Source organism: Psittacula echo (genome assembly GCF_963264785.1).
Source record: "Psittacula echo genome assembly, chromosome: 1".
Lineage (NCBI taxonomy): Eukaryota > Metazoa > Chordata > Aves > Psittaciformes > Psittacidae > Psittacula > Psittacula echo.
This window is the reverse complement of record NC_137735.1, coordinates 3,137,280-3,164,319: the sequence shown is the minus strand read 5'-3', so window position 1 is coordinate 3,164,319 and position 27,040 is coordinate 3,137,280. Positions and strand designations below refer to the sequence as shown.

The 27,040-nt window shown below is 50.4% G+C and overlaps 1 protein-coding gene across 3 annotated transcripts in view; it reads left to right on the top strand.

Moving 5' to 3' along the window:
- The window catches only part of PTPRA (protein tyrosine phosphatase receptor type A), a 113,398-nt gene that overhangs the window by 42,950 nt on the left and 43,408 nt on the right, over positions 1-27,040 (top strand). For 2 of the 3 annotated variants that reach the window (XM_080626550.1, XM_080626549.1), the window contains exon 3: positions 9,916-9,982. The exons of the other annotated variant lie outside the window; for it this stretch is intronic. In XM_080626550.1, the coding sequence (XP_080482676.1) occupies positions 9,950-9,982 (33 nt within the window). In that variant the 5' untranslated portion in view covers positions 9,916-9,949. The remainder of the gene's footprint in view (positions 1-9,915; positions 9,983-27,040) is intronic. 3 annotated transcript variants of the gene reach the window in all.

The following is a 27,040-nucleotide window of genomic DNA, read 5'->3' as shown; positions in this document are numbered from 1 at the left end:
CTCCTACATGTCCAAAGGTTGCGAAGTTCCCATGGTGGGACTCCTCGAGCAGTGTCACAGGGATCCTGCCACCGGCATGATGAGTCCCGCAGGTTTTGTGCTGCATCCACTGCATCCCTCCCACAGGAACATCGCAGACTCTTGCAGAAAGCAAACCAGGTCCTGGATCTTGGACTGTTTGGGGGCATTGAGGTGATGCGGACCAGGAAGGGGGTTCCTCCTGGGCTGCATCTCCAGAAGTTTGCCCCATAGACCCTTTGTAATGTAATAACACCCTTTACGAGATGCTTAATGCATCAAACCTGATGGATGTGAAGATTGGTGCCATAGTTCTCCTGATCCCCATGGACTTCAGTGGTGTTTGGGGGCTGTTTGTGTCAAAACACCGAATTCCATCCAGCCTAAAAGCAATAACAGAGCCCACGTTACCCATTGGTGCAACGAGCTGAGCAGTCCATAACAAGTGAAAGCAAAGGGTCCGTCCCTTGCCTTGCTGGTGTTGCTGCAGGGGCAACCCCTATCATACATGGGGGGGGTTGTTTCAAGCCGGTTATAAATGAATATAAGAAAATAAATGTTGATGGTTCTATATAAATTGTATATAAATTCTATATAAAATTGTTTGGATTTATTCACAAACTTGGATGGTGAACCCGAAATCAGAGCCTGGCAGTAAAGCTTGGAGGTGAAACGCTCCACAATGGGCCACAGAGAGGATCCAAGGATTGGGAAGCTGTGTGAGGAAAGGCTGAGAGAGCTGGGGCTGTTCAGCTTGGAGAAGAGAAGGCTCAGGGAGACCTTGTCACCGTGGTCCAGTGTTTAAAGGGTGGCTACAAAGCAGATGGAGACTCCCTCTTGGCAAGGGGTCCCATGGAAAAGATAAAGGGTGCTGGGCACAAGTTACTGCTGGGGAGATTCCGACTGGACACAGGAGGGAAATGTTTCCCAATGAGAACAAGCAGCCACTGGGATAATCTCCCCTTTGGAAGTGGTGACTCCCCAGTCTTGGACACTGTTAAAATTGAGCTGGACAGGGCGCTGGGACATCCAGTCTGGGTCATGCTGTGCCTAGAAAGGTTGGACCTGATAATCCCTGAGGTCCCTTCCAACTTGGGATTCTAGGGTTCTGTATCTCCATTCCCCTTCCAAGCTGCTCCTAACAAACCCAGACTGTGCAGAGGACAACTGAATCCTATGAATGGGGTTTCCTCCTCCCTTCATAAATCTGTTTATTCACTATGGAAGTCAAAGAGGAATAGGACTAAAAGGGTTCTAGATGTTTTGCTGGGTGAGAAATGAGACCTCAGCGACTGGGCTGCACATCGCCCTGTGTATGATGTGTTCAGCAGCTCTGGCAGGCCTGGCACAGAGCTCTGAAAGGCTGATGTGCCCTCCCGAGTTGTCATTGAGTAGGGTCACAGCTTGTTTATGTATCTGCTTCATTGAATCACAGCGTGGGTTGGGTGGAAAGGGACCTCAAAGCTCCTCCAGCTCCAACCCCTGCCACGGGCAGGGACCCCTTCCACTGGAGCAGCTTGCTCCAAGCCCCTGTGTCCAACCTGGCCTTGAACACTGCCAGGGATGGGGCAGCCACAGCTTCTCTGGGCACCCTGGGCCAGCGCCTCAGCACCCTCACAGGGAAGAGCTTCTGCCTAAGAGCTCATCTCAGTCTCCCCTCGGGCAGGTTCAAGCCATTCCCCTTGGCCTGTCCCTACAGGCCCTTGTCCCAAGCCCCTCTCCAGCTTTCCTGCAGCCCCTTTAGGCACTGGAGCTGCTCTCAGGTCTCCCCTTCAGGAGCCTTCTCTTGTCCAGGCTGCCCCAGCCCAGCTCTCTCAGCCTGGCTCCAGAGCAGAGCTGCTCCAGCCCTCGCAGCATCTCCATGGCCTCCTCTGGCCTCGCTCCAGCAGCTCCACGTCCCTCTTGTGCTGCTGCCCCACAGCTGGACACAGCATAAATGCTTCTGCGATCCTAATATGCAGTCACCTTAATTTTGGTACTTCCTTACATCCCCACCACTGTTTCTAACCTCCATTCATCTGTTCTGAACCACCCCAGGATTTCATCCCTCCCAATAATTCATTAAAACCCCCCAAACAACAGGTTTTCCTGTATCTGCATCACCTGTGGCGCTGTTCCACCCTATGCAGACACCAAACCCTGGCTGAACGCATGAACACAAGCTCAGGTGAAAGGGTTTTGTTTGAGCACTTTCTCTCACCCTGACACACCTGATAAGAACCAGCAGCACCAATACACCCAGAGATAAACCAGAGGGGTTCAACCTGCCAAACCCCAATGACACATCCTGAAGGAGGAGGGGAAACCAAATCCGTAAGGAAAACACGCTGCGTGTAACCAGACCGTTTCCCTTGGCTGCTTTCCTTCCCTCGCTGTATCGCATGTGCACGTAGGGATCATTCCCTTGTGTCTTGTCAGTTACCTTCTGGCTCTGCTCCCCTGGATGGGCACCCAGCAATGTTCTCCAGGTTGCTGCCAAAATGCAAGCCTCATGGTTTCTTAGGAGTGCTGGAAAATCATGGAATCATGGAATGGTTCGTGTTGGAAGGGAGCTTAAAGCTCATCCAATTCCAACCCCCTGCGACACCTTCCACTAGAGCAGCTTGCTCCAAGCCCCATCCAACCTGGCCTGGATGCAAAGAGATAGGGCAAAGATGTTTGGAAAGAGATATCCTTTATGAATTGAAGTGATACAGGTGGGGAAAATAACCATCCCAATCATGCAGAGGTGGGCGCTGACCCCCAGAGCCATGTCTTGGGAAGCCTGTGGATGCACAACTGTATGCAAGAGGCGTTCACCGGTGATGGTTTGATAGTCAAATATTGGCCTATGGAACCGTATGGGTATAAGTGAGGGTGCTGGCACAGGGTGCCCAGAGAAGCTGTGGCTGCCCCATCCCTGGCAGTGTTCAAGGCCAGGTTGGACACAGGGGCTTGGAGCAAGCTGCTCCAGTGGAAGGGGTCCCTGCCCGTGGCAGGGGTTGGAAGTGGAGGAGCTTTAAGGTCCCTTCCAACCCAAACCAGGCTGGGATTCTACGATTCAGGTTTGGGAATCCCTTTAATATCATTGAGTCCAACCATAAAGTCAGTTGCCTTGGTCGGAAGCCCAGGAACACTTCACCTTCTGAACAGCCCCACCTTGTTCAGTTGTTGTGAAGCAGCCAGGGGCTTTCTTCACTCATGATCACTCCTTTAGCTCCAACACACTGTTTGCTGGATGAAAGAACCATCTACAGGCAGAACTGCAGGACCCACCAGCGGTGGCTGCTGTCGTGCCTGGTGGTGGTACCTCCAGCCCAGCAAATAGTCAGGTAGAGTCAATAGGGTGGATGCTTTCAATTCCTTCTTTACGAGAAAGCAGATAACGATTGGATGCTGTCCCATTTCCAGGCTGGGAATTGTTTGCCAGGCTTGAATTACAGGAATTGCTGCAGCGAGGCAGTGCCTTTGTGCCATTAGCTCGGAGCTGGCAGCTTCGCACGCTGGGTCCCCGCGTCGTGCTCCCCTCACAAACAATCACAGCCACTGTTTGTGGTGGAAACAAACCCAGATTGATCCTAGGCTGTAAAGGGAAATAAACCAGTGAAAAATAACTTTATTGAATGTGGGGTTTAGATCTTGCTGTGCTCCTTGTTCACACCAGCGGTGCTGCCAGCTCCTGTTTTGGCCTCTCCTTTTTGAACTGATTTGGAGTGGAAAGTCTTTGGACAAAGCCTTTTCCTATAGCTTTGGCTTAGTTGCAACCCAAAAGTGAGCTGCTGGTGACAGCCTTTAGTTGTCACCAAAGGGTGGAGAGAAGAGGTTTTAAAGCTGCTGCTGTGATGAGGTATTTGGGGTTCAGAGGGGCTTGGGAATTACTGGGTGCTAAGGTACTGATGCTGGCCCGTGCCAGGATCCATATTACTTCTTAGGGAGCACAGGGTTGTGGTGCTGCTGGTGATGCTCAGCTCCAGCCCCAGGGGCTAAAGGTGGTTCTGGTGTTGCAGTTCACCTCCCTCCTCCTCCTGGGTACCAGAGGATGCTCCTGGAGTCGTGCCATTTGCCTACCAAACTGGTCACTAGTTCAGCTGCCAGATGGGATCATTATGATGAGAAATCCTACCTGCGGGACTTGAGCTGTCTCCCTTCCGAGGGAATTCACGCTTGGTTTATTTTCCCTTATCCAGCCAGGAGTTTTCCCTCCGACAGACGTGCTGGCACTTTGCCTGGCTATAAAACATGGAGCAGAGGAGCCCCAAGCACTAACCTAGTAGTAAAAGCTATAAAATGAATCAACTTTGGGCAAGCCATATGGTAACGTTCACTGTGCCACAGGTGAGAGCAAATACAGTATGTTCAGTGCAGCACGAAGGAAAGAGAATCAGTTGTCAGAGACTAATGGTGCTGGAATTCCAGCCCATCCCACCTGGAAGGTTTTAAAGCCTTTCACCTCAGTATTCTTGCTCTTTTCTATGGCTTTGCTGCTCTGACTTTGAGATGAGGTCTTAGGCCTTGGAGATGCTGCGAGGGCTGGAGCAGCTCTGCTCTGGAGCCAGGCTGAGAGAGCTGGGCTGGGGCAGCCTGGACAAGAGAAGGCTCCTGAAGGGGAGACCTGAGAGCAGCTCCAGTGCCTAAAGGGGCTGCAGGAAAGCTGGAGAGGGGCTTGGGACAAGGGCCTGTAGGGCCAGGCCAAGGGCAATGGCTTTAACCTGCCCGAGGGGAGACTGAGATGAGCTCTTAGGCAGAAGCTCTTCCCTGTGAGGGTGCTGAGGCGCTGGCCCAGGGTGCCCAGAGAAGCTGTGGCTGCCCCATCCCTGGCAGTGTTCAAGGCCAGGTTGGACACAGGGGCTTGGAGCAAGCTGCTCCAGTGGAAGGGGTCCCTGCCCGTGGCAGGGGTTGGAGCTGGATGAGCTTTAAGCTCCCTTCCAACACAAACCATTCTAGGATTCTGTGTTTCTATGATGATTACCTACACTCGGTAGACCTGCTCGTGTTTGGCTACTGAACTGAATCTCAAAGAGCAGAAGCTGTCACTTTGCAGTTCCTCTGTTATCCTTGTCCTTTCAATCAGTAAGATTTACTTGGGGTTTTTTCCTTTTAGGACAGAGATCAACAAGGATACTCTGTCCTCTATCCCAGTGAGCATCCCAGCCTCTGTTGCATTCAGGTGGGGATTGGAAGGGGTACAGTGCAGCGGTTCTATCCTTTATGATGACTTGCTTCTTCACATTAGATTTGATAAAGCAGAGTGCAAGGGATTTGAGTCTGCTGCTCTTTGTCTCCCATGCACCTTGGTGTTTGCACTGTGGTGGTGTTTCTAGGAGCCTCTCTGTGCCCCCATCTATCAATCACCCTGTTTCATGCGTCTCAAGGAAGGTTTGGATGTGCTCTTTAGGATATAGGGTTATTTTTTGAGGGCAGCATCATAGTTTAACAAAGGACCCAGATGAAGCAAACCCGACCAGGTCTCCTCACCCCTTTTCCTCCATTACTTAGCCTTGCCTTGGGTCCTACCTGCCGCAGAGGGATGCTGGTGGCATCTCAGCATCACTTGGGATGCAGCAGCTCGCTCGCGCTGTCCCGGAGGATTGTGGCAGCTTGCAAACACTCTCAGTGCAATCAGCCCATCCCAATTAGCATAATGATGCTGCCTAATTTATGCACAAATTGCCCTCATTTACGTGTGTGGATACCTATGATTAAACCAAGCGCAGGTGGAACAGGGTTTGGTCTCAACCCAACCATGCAAGCATGAAGCTGTGTCCACCAGCTCCAGAATTCCTTCCCCACATTACTAAAGCATGGAGCTGTGCGTTGTTTCCTCTGGCAGCACACTGGGGTGCGGGGCAGGATGAAACTCGTGGCAGGAGGTAAGGGAATAAAAGATTCCAGTGCTGAGATTTGCATGGATTAAAGGCGGGTTTAATTTGCCTGGATGCACTTGGCTTCCAGGTGGATTATGCCGGCAGCATGATTTGGGGCTGTCTCGCCAACTAATGCCTTTTAGTTTCATTATTCCGACAAGAGACGGAGGCCACCTTTGCTGACCCCAAATCCTCAATGTCTTTGTATGTAATGTTTGCTACCATTCCTGGTTTTGCTTAGCAAACCTGCTGTTGTTGTCTGATCCCACCTAGTGCAGCCATTCCCAAAGCACTTTCTCGGTGGGGTTATTCCTAAAGAGACCTCTGGGGTTGTGAGCTTGTGTTCCTTGGTTTTATCCAAGAAATGGTGTTGTGCATGAAGTTGTTCCATGGTGAACAGGTGATCCAGCACAGAAATCGTAGGATCATGGAATCATTTAGGTTGGAGAAGACCTTTAAGCTCATCAAGTCCAACTGTTCTCAAGCATTGCCGAGGCCACCACTATCCCATGGCACTGAAGCACCACATCCACACATCTTTCAGACGCCTCCAAGCCATGAGCAGCCAGTTCCTCCAGGAGAATGCTGTGGGAAAGTGTAGGTAGGCAACATCCACAGCCCTTCCATGATCCAGTGAGTGCTCAGCATTGGAACAGGCTGCCCAGGGCAGGGCTGCAGTCACCGTCCCTGCAAGTGTTCACAGCCCGTGGAGACGAGGCCTCAGTGCCATGGGTTAGTGGTGGCCTTGGGATAAAGGTTGGACTTGATGGTCCTAAAGGTGTTTCCAACCCAGTTGGTTCTGTGATTCTCTTGCCAGCCTTCCCTACTGTTGATGTGTTACAACAGCACAGACGTTCACCTGGTTAAATTCCTTTCAACCAAAGATTGAACTATGTACAACTAACATATCAAATAATAATTCCAAATAGTAGTGATGCTCTTCCCAGGGCTGGTGAGCTGCATGCAGGGCTTCCACAGCCAGCTGCCTGCCCTGCATCCTCAGGATACCCTGGGTTTGGGGGATTATCTGGCAAGGATGCTGGAGAGGGGCTCTACGTTAGGAACTGCAACGATAGGACAAGGGGTAACGGGTTCAAACTGAAACAGGGGAAGTTTAGATTGGATCTAAGGAAGAAATTCTTTACTGCGAGGGTGGTGAGGCACTGGAATGGGTTGCCAAAGGAAGTGGTAAATGCCCCATTCCTGGTGGTGTTCAAGGCCAGGTTGCACAGAGCCTTGGGTGACACGGTCCAGGTTGAGGCGTCCCTGCCCATGGCAGGGGTTTGGAACTGAATGATCTTAAGATCCTTTCCAACCCAAACCATTCCATGATTCTATAAGAGGTTTACATTGCTGGCACACTGAGGCTCAGGGCAAGGCAGATGAGTGGAAAGGCTGGTGTGTGGCTGGGGCTGGGTAAGCCCCGTGTTGGACATGCCACCTCCCTTCAGCTGTGCCATACATTTGCTCATACTCTGCTGGCAATCACATTTCCTCCATGTGCAAACTGTGTGACTGGCTCCGAAGAACAGATGTGGATGTTCCCGTTAGCATGTGTAACATCAGATGTTTCTGTTCTCACGTACTGCTCCTTACCTGTCAGAGGAACGAGTTTATGAGTCACTGCAAGTCATGCATCGTGAATTACTCTCTTCTTCTGTTACTGATCTGTTTTTACAGCCAGCTGAAGACACAGCCTGCTCCAAGCCCATTCAAACGTGTCACATTGACTTTCATAAGCTTTTATAAGCTCTTTAGTTTTCATTCTGCCTTGGCAGTTGCTTTTTTTCCTTGCCTCCCAGTATGTTTTGCCTTCAGTGAGATGTTGGCCTTGTCTTGCAAGCAGCTGTGAACGTACACTGTGTGTCCTGCCCCGAGCTTTGTGACAACGCAGCTCCACTCTGATTCCCTTTTAACTCAGGTAGTGCTAAGTACAACAAGGAAGGGAGTCATATAGAGTCATAGATTGGTTTGGGTTGAAGGGACCTTAAAGCTCCTCCAGCTCCAACCCCTGCCACGGGCAGGGACACCTTCCACTGGAGCAGCTTGCTCCAAGCCCTGTCCAGCCTGGCCTTGAGTAGATTGACCATGTAAGTACTGACAGCACAGTTGCCTGTGCCAAATTCCCTATCTCCACTCCTTTGTTTTAAATGCATGGAGCTAACTGAAGGATGGAAGGCCATTGCACAGGAAAGAGAGGATGAGCTGAAGGCTGGATTGCATACAGCAGCCTCCAAACCCCTCTGTCCCAGGACAGCAGCATCACTGGGAGGTGTTAGCAAACACTGAATCTGTAGTGACAGGACAAGGGGTAACGGGTTCAAACTGAAACAGGGGAAGTTTAGATTGGATCTAAGGAAGAAATTCTTTACTGTGAGGGTGGTGAGGCACTGGAATGGGTTGCCCAGGGAAGTTGTGAATGCTCCATCCCTGGCGGTGTTCAAGGCCAGGTTGGACAGAGCCTTGGGTGCCATGGTTTAGTGTGAGGTGTCCCTGCCCATGGCAGGGGGTTGGAACTGGATGATCTTAAGGTCCTTTCCAACCCAAACTGTTCTATGATTCTATCTTAAGGAAGAAAACACAAGTGGCATGGAGGGACCAGGCAGTTTGGCACACGGGTGGGTTCCTTGCTTTGAACCAGAGACAAGAGAATGCAGAAGCCGACAGGGAAGTCACCCACTCTCCTCCTCCCTGCCATATCCAGTGTCTTTAATCTCTCTCCACTCCCCTTCAAATGGCAGTGGCTGATGCTGGTGGTCTGCTGGGGTTAAGCAGCTATTCTGCAGCCTTCGGAGTAGACGCGATCCCTGGGGCTCGCTGCTTTGAAGCTCCTGGTTCTATCACACTCAACTAAATCAGGCTTTTGCTTCTCTATGGAGGTGAAAATCAGCCTTTTGTGCCCATCTGATTGAAGTGCTGAGGCTTGTCTAATTGAACGAGTGCTCGAGTCCACACTTGAGTAGGATGAAAAGCAGCGAGGAGATCACCCAGGGATTATGTCTGAGCTCCGCGGCTACTTGGCACTGATAGAGCAGATGGCTGGGTCACATCCTGCCCACGGCTGGGGAGGAAAGCGTTCCGTAGGGAAAAAGATATTAACTTGGTGGAATTTATTCACCCCTGAATCTACAAGTGCCTCAGGTCTCTACTTTTGCGCTTTATAGCATCAGCCCAGATGGGATTAGTGAAAGGAGGGGTTGGTTCTGCAAAGTGCTCCAAGGAGCCGCTGCTGCCTTGAAGCTGGTGTAGGTAAAAGAGATTTGGGAGGGAAAACAGAGATGCAGAGGGTGGGAGAGACTTGGTTTGTCCTAGGATCAACCAGACACAGCCGTGAGTGATCCATGAGCCCCTGTGGTGCGGCTTGGCTGATGGAGCAAGGAATCCAAGTCCGAGAGCTTCTGCTTTGTGCAGAGCTGTTGAGAACATCACAGGCATCACTATGGGTCACCTGAACCACAGGGACAAGCTTCAGCCTGTTCCCTTTAGGATTGCACTTCATCCTCCTGTATCCAGAGGGGTTTGGGCTTGGGGAAGCGCTGGTGGTTGCCTCAGTGGTCCATGGCCATAAGAAACCCTGGTGACCAACATGCAGCTCTCTGGCACCTTCCAGAAGGGTGGGAATAAATGAACATCCACAAAACTGCTTTTCTAATGTTCCATCTGCTTGTTTGTGGGTTCGTAACACACAAATAGGAGACCGAAGTGCATTCACTGTGATAAATATCATCAATTCTAGCTATAGGCACTCCTTGGCTTGACTTCACCCCATGCAGCAGTGCATGGAGCAAGTGAAGCTGCGAATATCAGCCTCCTCATGTGTAACTGCTTCTGCCTCTGCCCATAAGCTCTTTTAACCCAGGAAACCTCCACAATCTCACACCTTCTGTATTTCACAGTTACATTCATGTTTTCCAGTGTGTCTCTAGCCTGAGCCGTAATGAAAAGCTGCATTTGCATGCAGGTAAAAGGAAGCAGAATGACCTTGCCGGCAGCAGATGATGCTGAGTTTTGACTCTTTGGGTTGAAAAGCCTTTTTCTCTCTGTTTATTTGTAGGGGGCACCGCTGGAAGAACCTTTATGGGCTCCCAATGAAGGTGGATGATTTACTGATGATAATTAAGGTAGGAAGAAGTGGTGTTCGTTTGGCATCTTGGCATTGGTCCTCTCCTTGAAATAACACCTCCCTGGCCAGTGGCTGGGCACCAGTGGCTCTATTTTAAGGCTCAGTACACAGTGATGGCAGCACACGGCCAAGGCATTAACTTGTGTTCAAGTGTCCCTTTAAACACAGAGGGAAGGGAAATCTTATTTAAGAGCTACCTGGAACGTAACTAAGTGGAAAAACTCTGACTTCCTGCCCCAAAGGATAATAAGGGCTCTGTTGGAAGGGGAATGGCTCTTATTTGAGAGCATTCAGCACAGGGATTTTCTTGTTCTGCTGAAGCGTAGCGGTTGGGTTGGAACTCAGGTTCTAACTTGCCATCCCACCTAAAAATACATTTTGTTAGTGTATTTTCATCATGTTGAGCTTCTGTGGAAAGCTGGTCCATCTCCAAATGTGGCAAGAGAGAGCTCCGTTCTTGATTAATGAAATGGAGGAAAATCCCTGATGTTACAAGCACGAAAGCATTGGATAAACTTGGAACAGAAAGCGAATGGGTGCTGAGTTAAATGTATTTATAAGTAGGTTTTATGATGCTTGAATATCTGGATTCTTGCCTTGCTGGGTCAATTCTGCCTTGGTTGTTGTGCTCTGGAGCGGCATCGTGGTGGTGCGATGGTTGCTGCTGCTCTCTGCTTGCTCTTGGAGTAGGAAGGAGAGTCCTGACCATAGTCACTCCTAAACATGAGTCAGCCTTTGCCATTGCCATCAGAAACCCCTTACAAAGTCATCTTACCTTTACTGAGGCAGGAGAACCTCGTGCTTTGCTCTACACGCTCCTACCATTTCAATCCACAAGCTTGGAAAGGAGGCAGAGCGGTCCCTGTGTTCCCACCGTAGCACCAAACCTCTGCAGCCTGCACATACCCAAAGTACAGCAAAGTTGGATGCTCGGATTTGGAGCCTGGTGAGGCCAATGCGTCACAGGCAGGATTTTATCCTTGATTTAGTCAGCCCCTAACCATGTAAGGAAGTATCAGGGTGACCATGGTGTGTGTTATGTCTGTTGTGCTTTGCTTTACACTGCAGTTGGGGTTTACGCTTCTTGTTACCATGGGTGGGATTAGGGCTTTGGTCGGTGTTTAGTGTCAGCGAGGAGTTTCCTGGCTGAGTCCTTGGAGGGAGAAGGGGAAATTCAAGCTGTAACAAGAGCAAATTCTTTTAATGGAGGTTTAGAGTTCTCTCATGTATTTGTGCTTTCAGCTTGGCGCGCGATAAGATGCACTCCTGTGGAATTTGCTTGGAGCAGGGATTTGCATGAGTTATTGTTTCGTGCAAAAGGAACATCTGTGCAGAGCGTTCTCCCTGTGCTCCACGGGACCAGAGCACCCGTCAGAGGAAGGATTTGTGTGCCTGGCTGCAGTGGTCAGCAATAGCCAGGTGCTTGGGGGAAGGAAAGATGGAGAAATAGAAACAAAGGCGCTGATCTGAAAGGGAAGACCCCTTCTGGGCTGTGTGGCAGCATCAGGATCATAGAATCATGGAACGGGTTGGGCTTCAGGGGGCCTTAAAGCTCATCCACTTCCAACCCCCTGCCATGGGCAAGGACAGCTTCCACTAGAGCAGGTTGCTCAAAAAGCAACATCATCCTGGTAGAAACAACTTGGGATAATTGTACTTGGACTCTTGCAGAGTCCAGTGTTGTATTTAGGAAGTGGTTCTTTCCCAATTATAACGCAGAAGCTCTTCCCTGTGAGGGTGCTGAGGCGCTGGCCCAGGGTGCCCAGAGAAGCTGTGGCTGCCCCATCCCTGGCAGTGTTCAAGGCCAGGTTGGACACAGGGGCTTGGAGCAAGCTGCTCCAGTGGAAGGGGTCCCTGCCTGTGGCAGGGGTTGGAGCTGGATGAGCTTTAAGGTCCCTTCCAGCCCAAACCAGGCTGGGATTCTATGATGTAAGTAAAATGCCATCAATCAGAGGAAATGGTATTATTTCAATAATGCCGTGGCCCGAAAACATGATGAAGATGGGAATAATCAGTCATTGTGGATGGTCTCTGATTCTGCACTTTAAGCGTTTCCTTTGAAGGGTTTCATGTTCTCGTAGACAGATCATTGTGTAAATCAGTAATTAAGCAAATGAGCTCCAGTGTCATCAGCCTGGCTACAAAAGCAAGAAGCTGACATTTGGAAGAAACCTTCAAGCTGCAGACTGAAATTATCCAATACTGAAAATTACGGTGTCTCAGAGGAATAGGAAGAGAAATGAAAGAATCCCTTCAGGTATGGGGGACTTGAAACCAGGTTTTGTGTGGAAAAGGAAGCTTTTTATTTTACTCAGAATTCTCCATGGATGCTAAACCTGTGATCTTCACTGAAAATATCATAGGATCGTGGAACCCCAGCCTGGTTTGGGTTGGAAGGGACCTTAAAGCTCCTCCAGCTCCAACCCCTGCCACAGGCAGGGACCCCTTCCACTGGAGCAGCTTGCTCCAAGCCCCTGTGTCCAACCTGGCCTTGAACACTGCCAGGGATGGGGCAGCCACAGCTTCTCTGGGCACCCTGGGCCAGCGCCTCAGCACCCTCACAGGGAAGAATTGCTTCCTTATATCTAACCTGAACTTCCCCTGTTTCAGTTTGAACCCATCACCCCTTGGCCTGTCCCTACAGTCCCTGATGAAGAGCCCCTCTCTGGCATCCTTGTAGGCCCCTTCACTACCTTCAGGCCATCCGTATCCTTCCCTGTACCTTTTCCAGCTGCGTTGCCAGCATCTTCTGGGAGATGGGAGCCAAAAGCATGCCCTGTGGATTAGCAGGGGAGCTTGACACATGTGGTTTCCTCTCACCGGTGCTCATTGCTGAGCTGTTTTCTGTGCTACCCGCAAAAACTGAAAGATCTTTCCTGTCTGATACCAGTCAGTAATTGTGGTTGGCTCCTTCCTCTGGCATGTGTGCTCGTGTTACCTTGCAATTCCATTTGTCATCAGAGTGCTGCTGCTGCACAGCTCCATCCCTCCCAGCTCCAGCGCAGAGGCACCAGCCGCGGCAGCAGTTGGACCCTGCACCCTCCCTCTCAAGGATTGCTCTTCATAAAGATGCACTGGGTGATGACTAAGCCAAGAAGTGCTTTTTCCCCCATGTGGAAGGTTTGCTCCTCTAGTTTCAGTTGAAGCCACCAAGAGCTGCATTCCTTCTCAGACCTGTAGTGATAGCTGTCAAATGGTGGCATTTGTTGATGTGTACGCTGACCCATGGAGTGCTCTTTGGAAATGCAGAGGTTGCTCTGAGACCAGAAATCACAGATTAGAGTGCTCCTAAAGCACAGAATCCCAGCCTGGTTTGGGTTGGAAGGGACTTTAAAGCTCATCCAGCTCCAACCCCTGCCACGGGCAGGGACCCCTTCCACTGGAGCAGCTTGCTCCAAGCCCCTGTGTCCAACCTGGCCTTGAACACTGCCAGGGATGGGGCAGCCACAGCTTCTCTGGGCACCCTGGGCCAGCGCCTCAGCACCCTCACAGGGAAGAGCTTCTGCCTAAGAGCTCATCTCAGTCTCCCCTCGGGCAGGTTCAAGCCATTCCCCTTGGCCTGTCCCTACAGGCCCTTGTCCCAAGCCCCTCTCCAGCTTTCCTGCAGCCCCTTTAGGCACTGGAGCTGCTCTCAGGTCTCCCCTTCAGGAGCCTTCTCTTGTCCAGGCTGCCCCAGCCCAGCTCTCTCAGCCTGGCTCCAGAGCAGAGCTGCTCCAGCCCTCGCAGCATCTCCATGGCCTCCTCTGGCCTCGCTCCAGCAGCTCCACGTCCCTCTTGTGCTGCTGCCCCAGAGCTGGATCAGGGCTGCAGGGGGGGTCTCCCCAGAGCACAGCAGAGGGGCAGGATCCCCTCCCTCCACAGGTAAATCCCACAGACCCTTTCCCTCCTCATCTTTCCTGGGAAGCTCCAAACTTTTCCATGGAATTTGACATCACTGCTGGGTGCTAAAAGCACACTGGGATTCGTGTGCAGTGTCGTGGCCAGTGCAGACTGTCAGCGCTGAGCACACACCTCCAGCATGGGGCTGTTGGAGCTGAAGAGGAGCTGAGGATGTGAAGGAGACAACTGCTTACAGAAGGCACAGCAAGCAGCGTGTCAGGGCCTGCAACCCGTACCTGGAGCTGCTGTGTATAAATAAACCCATCCACCCTCCCTCTGCTCCTGACAGCTACCTCCCTGGGTAGTAATTCATCTTCCCTCCATAGCTTGTTCTGCAGGCAGGTTTCCTCCTGCAGGTGTTGAGGAAGGCCTCATCTTTATGGTAATTGAGCACAGCTATCAGTGCCCAGACATTAACTGCTCTCATGTTCCTCCGAGACAGGAGGTTCTGATTGTAATTCAGCCCTGAAAGACTCATACCAGCACCTGAATCAGATGGAAACTGCTCCAGATCAGTGGTTGCCTCCAAAGAACAGTGCCTGCCTTTGTTCTGCAGGGTGGAGAACCACAGCTTCAGCTTTCAGGAGGGTTGCAGCTGCGGTCTGCAGCCTGGGTTCAGGCTTTTGGTGGGGTTTGCTAAGCTTGTGGGCTTCCTCAGCATCGTGTCTGCACTGAGATCAAGCAGCTGAACACAGTTACTGCTTATCCTGTTGGACCTGAATCTATGGAATCATAGAACCACAGGATCAGGGAATGGTTTGGTTTGGAAGGGACCTTAAAGCTCATCCAGTTCCAACCCCTGCCACGGGCAGGGACCCCTTCCACTGGAGCAGCTTGCTCCAAGCCCCTGTGTCCAACCTGGCCTTGAACACTGCCAGGGATGGGGCAGCCACAGCTTCTCTGGGCACCCTGGGCCAGCGCCTCAGCACCCTCACAGGGAAGAGCTTCTGCCTAAGAGCTCATCTCAGTCTCCCCTCTGGCAGGTTAAAGCCATTCCCCTTGGCCTGGCCCTACAGGCCCTTGTCCAAAGCCCCTCTCCAGGTTTCTTGTAGCTCCTGTCAGATGAGGCAGAGGCAGATTCGATGAGGTCAGTGGTTACCAACACCATTAACTTCTCATGTCTCCTTCCCCTGAGCTCTTGTGATGTTATTTAAGCCGTGTGTAGTCCAAATCCCTGAAATTCCCTGCTGAAAGGTGAAATCTGTCAATCCTACCAGGTCTTTCCAAGAGCAAAGCACGGAAATCTCCTGTCCTTGGTCTGGCACCATCACTGCTGTTTTCCTCTCTCCTTTGTCTCCATTAATATCGGTGTCTAAATCTGTCTTGTGTACTGGTTACAAAGAAAGGAAAGCAAACCCATGTGGTCCAGGAATTTGGCCAGGGACACATGGACCTCTTGTGGGACAGATGGGTTTGTCACACTTACTTTCTACACATAATGTATGACCTTGTGAGGAACTGCTGGTGCTTGGTCAGGGACCTGTTCCCTTTTCACACGGTGACAAGCAGGTTTTGGGGGGGATGTGGATGTACATGGCGGGGGATAAGGCAGGCTGCAATAATGAATCATCCTCTGTAATTCAGAGTACTCACAGATACATAGAGCTAAATACAAGGGTATTTCCAAGATGCTTTATGTGATGGTCTAAGGTAGGTGCTTATGGGAAGTGATATCTGGTAGCAGGTAAACTGCTGCAGTTGGGGAGAAGCAGACGAGCTTCTGATGCGTAAATCCTCCGGCTCTGAGACAAGATGTGTTACTGGTCCTAAGAGCTCAACCAGTTGCTCTGAGCTGCATCTAAATGCAACAACTGAGTTGATACCTGTGGAGCTGAGGGATGCGTTCGCTGCGGAAGGAGGTAAATGATTCCTTGGGGAATGTGGAAGGCTTACCTGGGATCCGAGGAGGAAGGTTGTTTTAAAGGGAAACCAGTTTTTGATGTGCTGTCGCTCAGTGACAGGGAATTTAATCCCCAGACTTGCTTTATGAATGTGTTTTATCGATACCCATCAAGGTTGATGTGTTCTCCAAGATATATTCCTCTTTCTTTCCTGTCCTATCACCCAGGTGCTTCTGCCTGGTGTCTGTTGTCTCTGGTGCGGTGAGGAGGGTGCTCTACCAGCTAAAGCATATGATATCTGGGGAAACAAACACTTGAATTCCTATGGGTTTGCTGCTGCAGAGAGCATTTGTGGGGATGGGGCTGTGTGTGAGCAAACATTGCAGCTTGGCCAGATTCTGCTTCCATCTGATGCAATGCATGTGCCCTGATGGGTGATTCAGCGAGGTCAAGGCGCTCTTTGAAGAACTAGAGAGAGAAAAGGCCTTTTAAAGTGAAACACTTCAAACATAGATGGAGTCTATACTACAATGAAGCTGCTTTTTACTCCTTCCTGGCTCTTGCCTTTGCTCACTGCCAGGTGCTTTGCTGGTAACGGTCTGGCTTGACTGCCCCTTGCTCAGCGGATGTTCTGGGCAACCTCAGGTCTTACCTTGGGCTGAGCTTTGAGGAAGTACAAGGTCAAAGTGCTGTGGGTCTAGAGGAAGCTCCTAGGTTTTACACTCAAGTCGAGCTGGTCCTTACCGAAAGGAAAGCAGCTCCTTGGCTTTTAGTTTCAAATGCAAAAAAGCTTTGTGTTTGACCAGGTGTGAGGATGAAATGCTGTTGTCGCCCTCAAAATGAGTGGATATTATGGCATCTAAACTGACATCTGAGCTTGCGATGCTCCAGCGTGGCTGAGCAGGAAGGTCTCTGCAGCTGCAGCGTGTTTGGGTTTAGCTGTGGCACGTTACTGTGTGCAATGTTCCTCCTTGTAGAGGAGCATTGAGGAGGAGGAGAGGGCAATAATCCAGAGGTCAGGCAGGAGATGGTGGAATCACCATCCCTGCAAGTGTTCATACACTGTGTAGAGGAGGCCCTCAGTGCCATGGGTTAGTGGTGGCCTTGGCAGTGCTGGGAATGGTTGGACTGGATGAGCTTAAAGGGCTTTTCCGACCCAGTAGATGCTGTGATTCTAAGAAGTGATGGGCGTTGAGCAGGCTCTTGCTGGGATGCCCATCATCTTGCTTCCTTCACCCCAAAGAGGGACTCTAAGTTGTAGACATGGTGAGGCAGATGGTGGGACATTGTGACCAAGAGCAGTGTGAGACTGAAGGACCTGGAGGGAAGAGTTAAATCTGAGCAAAGGCAGACACATGGAAGGGCTGGAGCTCTGCCTTCAGTGCTTCCCCAAACCGGGACATGCAAGTCAGGAATCCTGAGAATCACAGAATCCTGCAGTCCCAGGTTGAAGGGACCTCAAGGATCATCTGATCCAACCTTTCCAGGCAAAGCATGGCCTAGCCTGGATGTCCCAGCACCTGTGCAGCCCAGTCTTAACAGTGTCCAGCGTTGGGGAGTCACCACTTCCATGCGGCGACTGTTCCAATGGTTGTGCTCAGTGTGAAGAGTTTTCCTCTTGTGTCCACTTGGGCTCTCCCCAGCAGTAACTTGTGCCCATCACCCCTCGCCTTCTCCATGAGACTCCTTGTACAACGGGAATGGCTCCTTCACCTGGGCATCCCCATGGAGCGCTGCATTGGGAATGGTGGTGTTGGCTGGATGTTTCCTTCCAAGTCTTTGCCTTCATATGAAGATGCAGTGGAGGGGACAGGGATTCTCCTATTGCTGGACCAGATGTCTCCTTACAGACACCAGTTACAGTCAGAAACCACTGTGAAACCCCAGTTGCCATGGGTCACTGCCTTCAGCTGCAGCGGCCCCAGCCATGTGCATCAGCCACCTCACCACTTGTCACCATGGTTTAACCTACTGCTGTTGAAGAAAAGAAGAGCCTGGTCCTGCAGCACCCAATGGGTGCTGGGGTGCAAGGAGACCACAGCACCCGTGCTGCTGGTGCTGCTCTGCCTCCGTCAGAGCTCTCAGAGGCTCAGGTCTGCTGCTGGAGAGCTCTCATACACATTATGTGCAATGAGGATGAGATTCCCCAAGTGACAGCTTGCAGGAAATGAGTTTTCTGCTCTTCAGCTGCCAGTGCAGCCTCGTGAGGTGTGGGGGGGACCCGCAGCTTCCACTGCACCCAGCTTGGCTTCAGCGCCATCAGCAGCGTGGAAGCCACCCTCAAATCATGGGATCATAGAATCATGGAATCAACCAGGTGGGGAAAGCCCTCTAAGCTCATCCAGTCCAACCGTTCCCAGCACTGCCAAGGCCACCCCTAACCCATGGCACTGAGGCCTCGTCTCCACGGGCTGTGAACACTTGCAGGGACGGTGCCTGCAGCCCTGCCCTGGGCAGCCTGTTCCAATGCCTGAGCACCCTCTGGGGCAGGAATTGTTCCTCAGCTCCATCTAAACCTGCCCTGGTGCAGCTTGAGGCCGGTTCCTCTTGTCCCATCCCTTGTTCCTTGGGAGCAGAGCCCAGCCCCTCCTGGCTCCATCCTCCTCTCAGGCACTTGTAGGGAGCCATCAGGTCCCCCCTGAGCCTTCTCTTCTCCAGACTGAACCCCCCAGGTCCCTCAGCCCTTCCCCATCACACTGTGCTCCAGGCCCTGCACCAGCTCCAGTGCCCTTCTCTGGCCCTGCTTCAATGATGAGGACACCAACAGGTACCCACAGGCACAGAAGCAAACTGGGAAGCCCACTATGCTGCTGGTTTCAAGGCACTTGCTCAATGAAAGATGAGCTTTGCTGGGAGATGCCACCACCTTCTCTTAGTGCTGCTTCCCCTGTTACTCTCAGAGGTGAATCTGTTCAGTCCTTCCCCTGAGCACCAGCCAGAGCCTCAATCGAAACCTATACAATTGCTATTTCCTTCTGTGCTTTGAGCAGAGCCTGAAATGTGTATTTGGGAGGATGTTTTAGTGAGCTGTTGGATGACAACCCGCTTTCTCCTCTGCATTAACCGCTTTAAAACATCTACTCCCTGGTTCAAGTTTATTTGCCCTTTAATAAAGGAAGATATTATCTGTTGGAGCCTTATTTTTTCATCCCTCAGGCAGGTGTTTACGAGTTTCCATTGTTTTTAAAGTGGCTCTTTCTGTGCTTGTGGGATGGCTGTCAGCTGCTGAACATGGTCATTAATCTTTATCAAGCGCTTATTTGGATGTGCCGTTTCAGTGATGCCATGCGGATGGGCACTAGGATGCTCAGGGTCACCTTTGCTTCACATACTGTTTTGAGCATCCCTGCTTTATCATCTGATGGATGCAGCTCTTCATGTGCTCTGTTAGCAAGGGAGCTCTTCCTCATTGGTTTGTGTCTTGCTTGTGAAGCAAATACCTTTTAAAATCTGTGCTCTGTCCTTCAGCCTTTCCTATTCAAGTGTTTCATCTGTACACCCCTGGCAGTGTTCAGGGCCAGGTTGGACACAGGGGCCTGGAGCAAGCTGCTCCAGTGGAAGGGGTCCCTGCCCGTGGCAGGGGTTGGAGCTGGAGGAGCTTTAAGCTCCCTTCCAACACAAACCCATTACAGCATTAATAGGGCAGCCACAGCTTCTCTGGGCACCCTGGGCCAGCGCCTCAGCACCCTCACAGGGAAGAGCTTCTGCCTAAGAGCTCAGCTCAGTCTCCCCTCTGGCAGGTTAAAGCCATTCCCCTTGGCCTGTCCCTACAGGCCCTTGTCCCAAGCCCCTCTCCAGCTTTCCTGCAGCCCCTTTAGGCACTGGAGCTGCTCTCAGGTCTCCCCTTCAGGAGCCTTCTCTTGTCCAGGCTGCCCCAGCCCAGCTCTCTCAGCCTGGCTCCAGAGCAGAGCTGCTCCAGCCCCTGCAGCATCTCCATGGCCTCCTCTGGCCTCGCTCCAGCAGCTCCACGTCCCTCTTGTGCTGCTGCCCCAGAGCTGGATCAGGACTGCAGGGGGGGTCTCCCCAGGGCACGGCAGAGGGGCAGGATCCCCTCCCTGAGCTGCTGCAGAGCATCTTCATGAGATAACGCACTGGGGACCCACAACAGCCAACCCTGACAGTGGGACCAAGCTGGATGCTCCCTGGAAGCAATGAGCGCAGGTATTGTGTAGCAGAGGTTGGTACCATTGAGGGTGATGGACTTGGCAGCCCTGGGGTAAAGGTTGGACTTGGTGATCTTAAAGGTCTTTTCCAACCCAGTTGATTCTCTGAGAGGTTGGTGACCGATTAGATGGTGTTTGAAGAAAGTTGTTGGCTAAACAGAGTCTGATGTGTTCTTGGATATAAACTAGCAATGCGGTAAAGAGTAAAGCAATTTCTGCCCTTAAAATCAATGCAGAAAGAGAAGGGATGTATGCAGAGACTGGAGAAACACCCACACAGTTGTGTTTCCATCACTGTCCTCACCTTCCTCACATGGATCGACATGAATCAAGGAGGAAGCTTGGAGGTATGGTTGGGTGACCTGTTCTCAAAGCCACCTTGTCCGCTGTCTTGATAACACTGCTCTCTTTATCACAGCATCACTGTACACACTGTCCTTGAGAGGATTTCTAGAGGGCTTTACAAAGCCACTGGAGTGATTTAAGTGCTCAGATGCATTTGAATATCCCAATAAGTGTTTATCTGCAATTGAGGTCTTATAAAAACACTGTGAAACATGAGCTGTCATCCAGGTCCTGCCTCCCTTCCAGTTAAACTGGCAAATACCATGCTTTGATCATCCTTTGTCCCTATGGAGCCATCTCCTCTTTTCTTTGCACAGAGGACCCCCGAAAGGACTGAACAAGCAGCCTTGGAACAAGCATCAACAGGGCCCATCCCTGCAATGTTCAGGCTCCCCAGTGCCTTTTGTGAGGTGGTACCAGCTCTGGTACTTCAAAGGGGGATGAAGCTGCTCGTGGGGCTGGGGATCTGCCTCCTTCCTCCTGCCTCTGAATCAGGGGTTGGCTTGAGCCCTGCAGTGTAGCTCTTTATACCTCCAAGGTTTGAATGATCGCTCTGCAGATCCCATCATCTCTCTGTTTAATCCTTCCTCCTTTCTTCTGTCATGCTTTTGACCCCAGCGATTTTCCAAGCAGTCACATTCGCTTCCTAGGGTTTTCTTGGGATGGAATTTGCATCCAGGAAAGGGGAGGAGGATTTAAATGGCTTTTTCTGTACTGTTTGATTGTCTCTGACCCTCTCCTTTACTCATTTCCTCGTTCCACAGCCAAGTCCTTTTATTTTAATCTCCTCAGAGCGTTTCATATCACAACCATCAGAACCTTTTTAGGGCCTTTTATTACATAGGGCTTTAAAAGATGGGGTGAATATTGCACCGAATGGGCTTGAATGCCTCGCAGAAAGCTTCGGGAAGGAGAACCTCATCCATGCTCCTGATTATCAGACATAGAACTCTTCTTAACACCCCCCCCCTCCGAAGGAACAAGCAATGGGAGGGAGGGTGTTGTTGCTATTGGATTTATTGGCTGTGATTTAGCAAATAAATGCTTTATAATCACTTCCTTGCTGCTCCTCGCAGCCAAGAAAGGGAGACGTGCAGCGAAGGAAGGGCAGGCTGCCTGCTCCTGCTCCCTCTTTCCCTTTGGATTTGCATTTCCTACTTCCCAGACTGCTTTCCTTTAGACCTCTAATGAGTATTTAGGTACATATTTAGTCTTATGGCTCTCTATAAGTTGTATATTAAACAGAAAGGCCCAAATTTGGCCCCAGGCCAGTGTCTGCAGTGGTTCCTGGCTCTGCGTTCGCTTGCTGCTATTTGGATGTTCCCATATTTCCCGTCCAGCAGAAGCCATCAGGAAATAAAGGGAGATGTGGATACGCTGAAGTCAGCTGAATGCTTTCAAATGTCAGACCAGGCTGGGAAATAAACCTTGCTGCTAACGCAAGCAGATGGTCCCTCTGCAGTGTGAGCTTCCCTCCCAGCCTTCTCAATGGGGATTGCTACCTGGAGCAGCCCTCCCACCAAAACCTCTCCCCTTGGCTTTCAGACCCTTGTATAACAAAGCATTTTCATTTGGGAAAACACTGGAACAGGCAGCCCAGAGAAGTGGTAAGTGCTCCATCGCTGGCAGTGTTCAAGGCCAGGTTGGACAGAGCCTTGGGTGCCATGGTTTAGTGTGAGGTGTCCCTGCCCATGGCAGGGGGGTTGGAACTGGATGATCTTAAGGTGCTTTCCAACCCTAACTATTCTATGATTCTATGATGCTATGATTCTATGGAAAGACTTACATACATGGTTAAGAGCTTTGAACAAGAAGGAATGAAGATAGCTGGCCAGCAGAACTCCTGAACGTGAGTGTGGACCTTCAAAACTTGAAGCTGAGCTGAGTTGGACACCAGTTCCAATGATACTGGAGGCACCAAAACCACTGGTGTGGTGGTAACGGCCTTGAATTGCTTGTATATCAGAATTGTGGCATGGTTTGGATTGGAAGGGACATTAAAAGCTCATCTAGTTTCAACCCCTTGCCATGGGCAGGGACACCTTCCACTGGAGCAGGCAGCTCAGACTTACCTGGAAATGGAGAATTTGCATTTAATTTACAGTTGATAATGAAAAGAAACCTTAAAAGTGCAGGCTGAGAAAGTATTGAGTATTAATTGTCATTGAACCTGCCAGAGGGGAGACTGAGATGAGCTCTTAGGCAGAAGCTCTTCCCTGTGAGGGTGCTGAGGCGCTGGCCCAGGGTGCCCAGAGAAGCTGTGGCTGCCCCATCCCTGGCAGTGTTCAAGGCCAGGTTGGACACAGGGGCTTGGAGCAAGCTGCTCCAGTGGAAGGGGTCCCTGCCCGTGGCAGGGGTTGGAGCTGGAGGAGCTTTAAGGTCCCTTCCAACACAAACCAGGCTGGGATTCTACGATTTACATTCCTTTCATGTTGGTTGGACAGCTCAGAGGCAGGACCCTGAAGCAGCGCAATGGCTCTTGGATCGAATGGGGAATTACCTGTTAAAGTTTGAGAAGTTCCATATGTTATGCCCCAAAACAACCACCTGTTAATAAATTAGAACAGCTATTATCATAGAATCATAGAATGGTTTGGGCTGGAAAGGACCTTAAGATCACCCAGTTCCAACCCCCCTGCCATGGGCAGGGACACCTCACACTAAACCATGGCACCCAAGGCCTCATCCAACCTGGCCTTGAACACTGCCAGGGATGGAGCATTCACAACCTCCCTGGGGAACCCATTCCAGTGCCTCACCACCCTCACAGTAAAGAATTTCTTCCTTACATCCAATCTAAACTTCCCCTGTTTCAGTTTGAACCCGTTACCCCTTGTCCTGTCACTCCAGTCCCTGATGAAGAGTCCATCCCCAGCATCGTTGTAGGCCCCCTTCAGATACTGGAAGGCTGCCATGAGGTCTCCACGCAGCCTTCTCTTCTCCAGCCTGAACAGCCCCAACTTTCTCAGCCTCTCTTCATATAGGAACAACAGCAGGCATCGAACAGGGAGATCTGCATATAAAATACCCTATTGACCATTGCTGGGAAAGGCAGTGGCTGGCTGGAGTTGAGGTTTCCAGTCAGGGCTTCCTTTAGGATGCCATTGCATTTGTGGTACCCTTTACCACTATATGTCCTATGTGGATGCCGTAACCACCATCCTAATGCATATTTGGGTGTTCATTTATTTCTTGTAGCTCTTCCAATTTCATTGAGAAAATACTATGGTTTTGGAGCAGCATTTCACACTTTGGTCCTTCTTTGTCCAACTTTGGCCAGGAGTCAGCCTTTCTCTTCCTTGGTATGTGTGTGAGGTGTGGGAGCTATTGCCTGCTGCAGAGAAAGCAATCCTTGGATAATCCATGGTCTGGGGTGAGACATCCCTGAGCATGGCAGGGGGTTGGAGCTGGATGATCTTAAGGTCCTTTCCAACCCGAACCATTCCATGATGCTATGAAACCCAGGTCCTGAAATGGGGTTGGGAATATTCATCAGGCAAAGCCGGTATCGTAACCTGCCTTTCCATATGCCTGAGGAGCATTGAAAGCAATTGAACTGGTCTGATGGGATGGGTCCCTCTCCTCTCTCCCTGTATCCCACCCTTCCTCATTTCTTTCTCTGCCTTCCTTCCCAAAGAAAGGAGGAGGAGGGGGAAGAAAAGCAAAGTAACTTGTACGGATAGAGGGGAGATGTAATTAGGAGCAGTGGGACCAATTTAGAACCAAAAGATTTCAGAGAGGCTCACACTCACTTTGACATGTTGGGCTTTTCCATAGAAGATGAAAGGAAAATAAATTAATCTATTCCTAAATTATAATTCCTTTGGTTTTTTTTTTGGTATTAATGTGTTTAATTAGTGCAGTTCATCAATGAGATGAAGGCATCCTCAAAAGGAAAGTCTCCATAGGAAAAGCTTCCTGGCAGCAAGATGTTTTAGGCGGTGAGGAGGAACAATATCCCCAGAGAAGAGGTGGGAACTCCAATGTTAAGACTGGATGGAGCAATTTGGGAAGTTTCTTGTAGGGACCAGCCTTGTGCTCCGTGCTGGGTAGGACAGGATGATCTAATCGGTCTCTTCCCTGCCTGGTTCATCTGGATTTCATTTCCTAATGCTGAGCAGTGGGAAGGGAGGTGGTGGGCTGCTGGGGGGCTGCTGGTGTTAGGGATTGGCCATTTGCTATAGGGTTAATGTTTTTCTAGGCAGGGATTCGGCTATTCCAGGGTATTTTAATCAAAAAGGACATTTTAGCCCCAACTCTGACTATTTCTATATGCAATCATCCCAGCAGTGATTGCTCTTCAGCAATCCTGAAGCCACACTTGAGGCATCTCCCAACAGTCGTGTGTCAGCTGCAGAGACTGATCACTGAGGACTGTTTCACTGAGATTTCAATTGCTTTTCCTTTGCTTCCACCCTCAAGAAACCCTGTTTCCTATTTGCTTTGTGGTACAGAGCCCTAAAAATGGGTAAGAAATCGAGGCACAACATAGGTGGCCGTGAACGTTGCATTTCCCCTCTCTTCTTCCTTCGGTCATCGTGCAGGTTGGTGTTGAGAAAGCCTTTTGTAGCATGTTAGGGTTTGACCTGCTCATAACACTAAGTTATGTGGCTGATGGCACTGGATGTGTGGTGCTGAATCATGGCTTGAAGGGCGCTAGTGGTCTGCCACCAGCCTTATATATCTATGTATCTATCTATATATCTATATATCTAAATATATATATATATCTATATATCTATCTTGGGTTGCCCAATGCTCCATCCCTACTGTGTTCAAGGCCAGGTTGGACAGAGCCTTGTGTGACATGGTTTAGTGTGAGGTGTCCCTGCCCGTGGCAGAGGGTTGGAACTGGATGATCTTAAGGTCCTTTCCAACCCAAACCATTCTATGATTCTATGATTCTATGAAGGTGGTTGGTGTTTCTGTTGATGGGAAGACAAGCAAGGATTTGTGACTTGGTGTGAATTTCCAAGGAGGAATGGAGAGATCTGATACATCTCACCTGGGAAGGGTGGCTTTGCAGCCGAGCCAGAAATGGCATGATGGAGGAGATGGTTGCAGGGCCTAAGAGGAGGGAAAAGATGAGAGAGTGGACTGTGCAGATAGGAGGAAGATGGATTAAAGGTTGGTTTAGTGCTAAATGTGAAGGCTGTCCTTGGGACAGAGAAAGTTGGAGCAGGGAAGGTGAGGACTGTAGAGCATTGGATAAAGGAGCAACATGAGCTTGGATCTGTGGTGTGGTCAAGCAGTGGGATGCTGGGTTTGAGCATCCAACAGCCCAGCGCCCCTCATGTGGAGAACCTGCACAAGGAAACCTTTTATCCCCAGCAGCAGAGAGATCACTCACAGCATCTCTGCTGAGGAGCATCAGCAGCTCTCTGCGGTTGATGACTTCATGGTTCTATTTGTTCTTAAAACTCTGGTGCATGTAAACACAGTGCACACGTGTCTATTTCTGAGGCCATGTGAGCATCTTTATATGGTTCTGTAATGCTCATATATTTCCTTGTTTCAAGTGCCAGAAACTGAACCACAGCTTGTGAGCTTGTCATAGAATCCTGGTTTGTGTTGGAAGGGACCTTAAAGCTCCTCCAGCTCCAACCCCTGCCACGGGCAGGGACCCCTTCCACTGGAGCGGCTTGCTTCAAGCCCCCTGTGTCCAACCTGGCCTTGAACACTGCCAGGGATGGGGCAGACACAGCTTCTCTGGGCACCCTGGGCCAGCGCCTCAGCACCCTCACAGGGAAGAGCTTCTGCCTGAGAGCTCATCTCAGTCTCCCCTCTGGCAGGTTCAAGCCATTCCCCTTGGCCTGGCCCTACAGGCCCTTGAGCTCCTCATCAACCGACATCCTTGTGCCCATCTCTGGTGTCCTGTCCTAAGCATCGCCTGCAGAGACCCCCCTTGGGTCCATGCTTGTGATCAGGATGCGCTCAGGGCACATCCATCACTTCCACAAGTGCAAGCGCAGGTTTCTGATGGATCTGGTTTTGCCTTGGAAAAGGAGATGGGTTTTCAGGAGGAAAAGTCCATTCTCCTTGACAGTGATTTTATCCCCCTGACAAGTTTAAGTCCTTGTGAACTCTCCCAATGGTGAGGGACAGCAGGAGTTTAATATGAATCCCCGATCCCAGCCGGTTTTCACCCCTCCTTTCAGCAGTGATTTGTAACTGTGATTGCCCCCAGTCTGTTAAAGGACATTCCCTGGCAAAAGGAAGGGTATTTTTCCGGGACTATTTTTATATCAAAGTTGCTCCTTGTTTAAGATTTATATCAAAAATAATAATAACACCTATAGAAATGCAACTCTTGTGTTCTCCCCCTGCATTCCCCATTCACCCGCACCCCTTTGCTACCACTTGAGACCCAGAATGAGATTAGAACTGATGATCACAGCCCCTCCATTTCCTGCTCTCCTGTGTGAGGAGCCAAGGTGCACGAAGGGAAAACCATTGGCACGTGAACTGCAATGTAAAACCTAGCCTATAATGAGGAAGCAACTGAGGGCTGTGCTCGCATTGGGCAAGGCAGTGCGGTTTTGGTGCGTTGCTCCAATCTAGCTAATTCTTAGCAGCACAATGATAACTTCATGAAGGTTATTTCAGTTTAGTAGCAAAACTGCAACACAATGGAGATAGATTTTTTCCCCTGATAACAGTTTTGATCAAGGTTTCCTCTTGTCCTGCAACTTGCAAGTAAGTGGCCTGCTCGCTCCTTGCTTTCATTGTGCTCGGGGTATTATAAGCTCAGATTGTTTTGTAAACTCCTAATTTTAGACATTTCTTGATGCTTATTGTTCGCTTCATTGAGCTTTTTTTAATACCATG